The sequence below is a fragment of the Terrapene carolina genome, unplaced genomic scaffold, assembly GCF_002925995.2.
Source record: "Terrapene carolina triunguis isolate 2854851 unplaced genomic scaffold, T_m_triunguis-2.0 Scaffold378, whole genome shotgun sequence".
In the NCBI taxonomy this organism is placed as follows: domain Eukaryota; kingdom Metazoa; phylum Chordata; order Testudines; family Emydidae; genus Terrapene; species Terrapene triunguis.
The window spans coordinates 277,768-282,033 of NW_020664729.1; the positions used below are offsets into that span (position 1 = coordinate 277,768).

Sequence of the window (4,266 nt, forward strand, 5' to 3'; positions counted from 1 at the left end):
TCCATCCACTGACCTGCCTTTCCCTCCCTCCCTCCGCCACTGACCTGCCTGTCCATCCCTCCCCTCCATCCACTGACCTGCCTTTCCCTCCCTCCCTCCCTCCGCCCATTGACTGACTTGCCCATTCCCCCCCACATCCATCTAGTGTATGGGTTATTCAGCTTGGGTTGCCCCCATTGAGACAGGCTGAGACATGGGGGGAGGGGAATGATTTTGCCCAGCAGAGCCAGGCCCTACGTGGCCATGTGGCACCAGCATGCTGCAGCCCAATGGGGGGTTTGGGGGGGGAGGGCTGTGCTGGGGGACTTTCATGCCATGATGACACTGAGCACAAACCGTAGTGCAGCCAGTCTGGGATTGGTGCTACCAGCTCAAACCACTCTCTTCCCGCCACAGCAGCCCAGGGCTGGGGCCTGGGACGCAGGGAACGGGGCTGGCCGGAGCCCAGGGAGGGCAAAGCCCACCACGCCACGCAAACCAAGCCAGGCTTGAATCCTCACTGCTTCCATCCCTGTGCCAGGAGGAGAAGGAGCCGTTGGCCTCACTGCCTGCAGGGCCCAATCCCCTGACCCGGCCCCTTGGGTCTCCAGCGGACCTGGCAGCCTGCTGTACCCAGTTCGCCCTGGTGCCCTTGAGGGACTCAGTGCCCCGAGCCATGGGCAAGAGAAGGGGCATCCTCAGGGCGCAGCTGCAGCCAAGGATAAGGGCAGAGGTGCGGCAACTCCTGTTATTCTCCCCCACTTCCAATATCATCCCCCCTCCCTCCCCCTCCCATCACACCCCTGCTCCCTTCCCCTGCCAGGCAGCGCCCACCCCCCACCATGTCGGTGCCCAGGTCGATGCAGAGGATGGTGACGGTGCCCAGGGGCAGCGGGATATTGATGATGATGAAGAGCAGGAAGGGGGTGATCTCTGGGATGTTGCTGGTCAGCGTGTAGGCGATGGATTTCTTGAGGTTATCGAAGATCAGGCGGCCTGGCAGGAGAAAGCACAGGGAGAAGGAGAGTCGCAGGGCAGAGGCGAGGTGGACAGAGGATGAAGGCGGCACTGTGGGGGGAGATCGGGGGGGGGGGAAGGCCGTGTTGCTGCCTCTGGCAAGGCCTGGCACAATCAGGGCAGCGGCAACATCAGCTTCCTCCACTCTCAGCCTGCCGGGTGCCAGCCGGGCCCAGAGACAGCGGCACCGGGCCAGGCTCCAAGCCCAGCAGCACCAGTCTACTCCGGCGCGGGTCGGCACACAGCTTGCTGCAGCCAGCTCGGGGAGCTTTGGGCACCCATCAGGGCTCTGTGGTTGGAGGACTGCCCCACGGCAAGGCAGCAGGGGGCTGATCTGGGGCGGGGGCTGGGCTGGGTGAACCAGTGCCAGGCCCACGTCCTTGGGTGCCCTGGATCCTGGTGCCTGCCTGGTGCTTGGCTGATGTCCGGGTCACAAATTGGCTGAGTTTGAGGGAGCAGGGAGGGAGGGCGCTGCCCGCCTCCCCGCCCCCGCACCAGCCCGGGCACCCACCTTCTTCCACCCCCGTCACGATGGAGGCGAAGTTGTCGTCCAGCAGGATCATGTCGGCCGCCTGCTTGGAGACGTCGGAGCCAGCGATGCCCATGGCGATGCCGATGTCGGCCTTCTTCAGGGCGGGTGAGTCGTTCACGCCATCCCCTGTCACGGCCACGATGGCCCCCTAAGGAGGGAGAGGCAGGATCAGCACCCGGAGGGGGCAGTGCCAACCCTCCAGCTGGGGGCTGGGCAGGGTGGGAGACCCCCAAGGGGAGGGCGCGTCGGGGGTGACTAAACAAGGGGCACTGGCTCCACTGCACAATCGTGCTGTGGGGGCGCGGTGGGGCTGGAGGGGACGTACACCCCCAATCCTGACCAGGTCTCTCCTGCCCGGATAGCACTGATGTTTGGGCCAAACATGGCACAGGTCACTGCATTCACCCTGGGACTGTCACCCGGTCCCTGCCACACATCGCAGGGCTTGGGGCTTGGGGCTGGGGGGGGGAGACTCCTGCCTCCCGCCCCCCTCCCCCAAGAGATGGGGCTGGTGACTGAGTCCTTGAGCCACAGGGGGCTGCATGGATTGAGAGTGAAAGAAAGGCTAGAGGGAACAGGACTCCTGGGTTCTATTTCTTACTCCGGATGGGGAGTGGGGTCTAGAGGTTACAGCAGTGGGGAGCTGAGAGCCAGGGCTCCTGGGTTATAGTCCTGGCTTGGATGGGGAGTGGAGTTTAGTGGTTAGAACAGGGCGGTTGGGAGGCAGGACTCCTGGGTTCTATCCCCAGCTTTGGGAGTGGGGTGGGGTCTAGTGGCTAGAACAATTACTCCCCTTTTTATGTCCTTGGGGCTCTGCGCAAGGGGAGGAGGTGGCCCCAGTGGGCCTGGCTCTGAGCTCGCCGGCCAGGAGCTGGACCGCACGACGGCCGTCTGGAGGAGAGTGGAGCTTCCCGGATGGCACCGAGCCTTCGCGCCACTTAGGCGCGGCTCAACCCATGGACACACGAGTGCTGTGGTAGCCATGGCAATTCCCCTGGGGGTCACTAACCCACAGTGCCCGGCTCTATTAGAAGCAGGGCAGGGCGGCAGGTTTCGGAAGGGCAGGGACCTCTCACAGCCAGCTGTTCAGAGCGACCCAGGCTGACAGCCGTCCCTGGGGGCCTGCAGCCTGGAGGGCACTGGCCTAGGCCTCCCCAGTGGGGCAGTTAGGGGCAGGTGTGTGGGTCAGGCTGGCCAGCAGGGGGCAGGCTGGGTGCTCAGGGATCCCCCACAGGGCGCAGGTTCTCACCTGCCTCTGGCAGCCCTCCACGATGATGAGCTTCTGCTGGGGGGAGGTGCGGGCAAAGACAATCTCCGTGTGGTTCTTGAGGATCTCGTCCAGCTGCTCCGGAGTCATGTCCTTGAGGTCAGAGCCATGCACCACACAGGCCTTGGCTTCCCTGCAGGGCAAGAGCAGCGTCAGGGCTGGCCAGCTCCCCACAGCCTGGCCAGGGGGCCCTGGGAGCTGGGGCCGGCCTACCTGGGGTTGACCTGGGTAACGGGGATGTTGAGCCGGGCCGCGATGTCCTCCACCGTCTCGTTGCCCTCGGAGATGATGCCCACGCCCTTGGCGATGGCCTTGGCGGTGATGGGGTGGTCGCCGGTCACCATGATCACCTGGGGGTGGAGCCAGGCAGCAGTCAGGGCATGGACACTGATGGGCAGAGTCCAGTGCCCTGGCAATGGAGCTGGGAGCCAGGACTCCTGGATTCTGTTCCTGCCTCTGGGAGGAGTAGGGACTAGTGGTTAGAGCAGGGCAGCTGGGAGCCAGGACTCCTGGGTTCTGTTCCTGGCTCTGTGAGGAGTAGGGACTAGTGGTTAGAGCAGGGCAGCTGGGAGCCAGGACTCCTGGGTTCTGTACCCGGCTCTGGGAGAGAAGCGAGGTCTAGTTTTTAGACTGGGGATGGTGGCTGGAAGTCAGGACTCCTAAACATAGCGGGGAGTGAGGTCTAGTGGTTTAAGCCAGCACTGGGAGGAGTGGTTAGAGCAGGGTGGCTGGGAGTCAGGACTCCTAGATGCAGCAGGGAGTGTGATCTAGTGGTTAAAGTAGGAGCCAGGACTCCTGGATTCTGCTCCTGACAACGCAGTGTCTGGGCCAAGGCATCATGCCTGCTGGGTTTCACACAGGGTCCCTGGCTTTGTATCCAGCGAGGCAGCGAGCAGAGCTGGCTGTCCGCACGGCCCCACCTACGCTCTGCCCCCAGCCTGGAGTATGGGCTCGCCTGACTGGGCGGTGAGATCTCTGCCTAACGGCCTTACCTTAATCCCTGCGCTCCGGCACTTGCCCACCGCATCCGGCACAGCCGCCCGGGGCGGGTCGATCATGGACATGAGCCCCACGAAGCACAGGCCGGTGGTGGGGAAGTTGACCTCGTCCGCGTCAAACTTGAACCCCCGGGGAAACTTGTCTTGGGGCAGGTTGAGGTGGCAGAAGCCTGGGAGAGCCGAGAGCACCAGCGTGAGCCGCGGCCAGGCCACCCCCCCACCGTGCACAATCATCCCTGCCCTGTTGGTGCTCGCAACCCCCCGTGCACACACACACACGGTGTTCGCTCGTTCATAGTCTCCCCCCATGTGGCCCCCCGGCCCTTCCCCCCCAGTGCCCGGGTGCCCTCACCCAGCACTCGCTCCCCCAGCCCGCCCAGCTCGAGGTAGGCGTTCTGGAAGGCGTCTCTCATCTCCTCGTCCAGGGGCAGCTCCTGGCCCTGCGCCAGGATGGTGGAGCAGCGGTCGAGGAT

General features: G+C 64.3%; 1 protein-coding gene across 1 annotated transcript in view; it reads right to left on the reverse strand.

The window, feature by feature from the left end:
• Positions 1-4,266, reverse strand: part of LOC112116535 (sodium/potassium-transporting ATPase subunit alpha-2) — a 28,237-nt gene that overhangs the window by 4,246 nt on the left and 19,725 nt on the right. The window contains exons 11-16 of the mRNA XM_026658005.2: positions 4,146-4,266; positions 3,788-3,963; positions 3,009-3,145; positions 2,778-2,928; positions 1,508-1,676; positions 821-975 (exon numbers count right to left, since the gene is read on the reverse strand). Coding sequence (XP_026513790.1) covers positions 821-975; positions 1,508-1,676; positions 2,778-2,928; positions 3,009-3,145; positions 3,788-3,963; positions 4,146-4,266 — 909 coding nt within the window. The remainder of the gene's footprint in view (positions 1-820; positions 976-1,507; positions 1,677-2,777; positions 2,929-3,008; positions 3,146-3,787; positions 3,964-4,145) is intronic.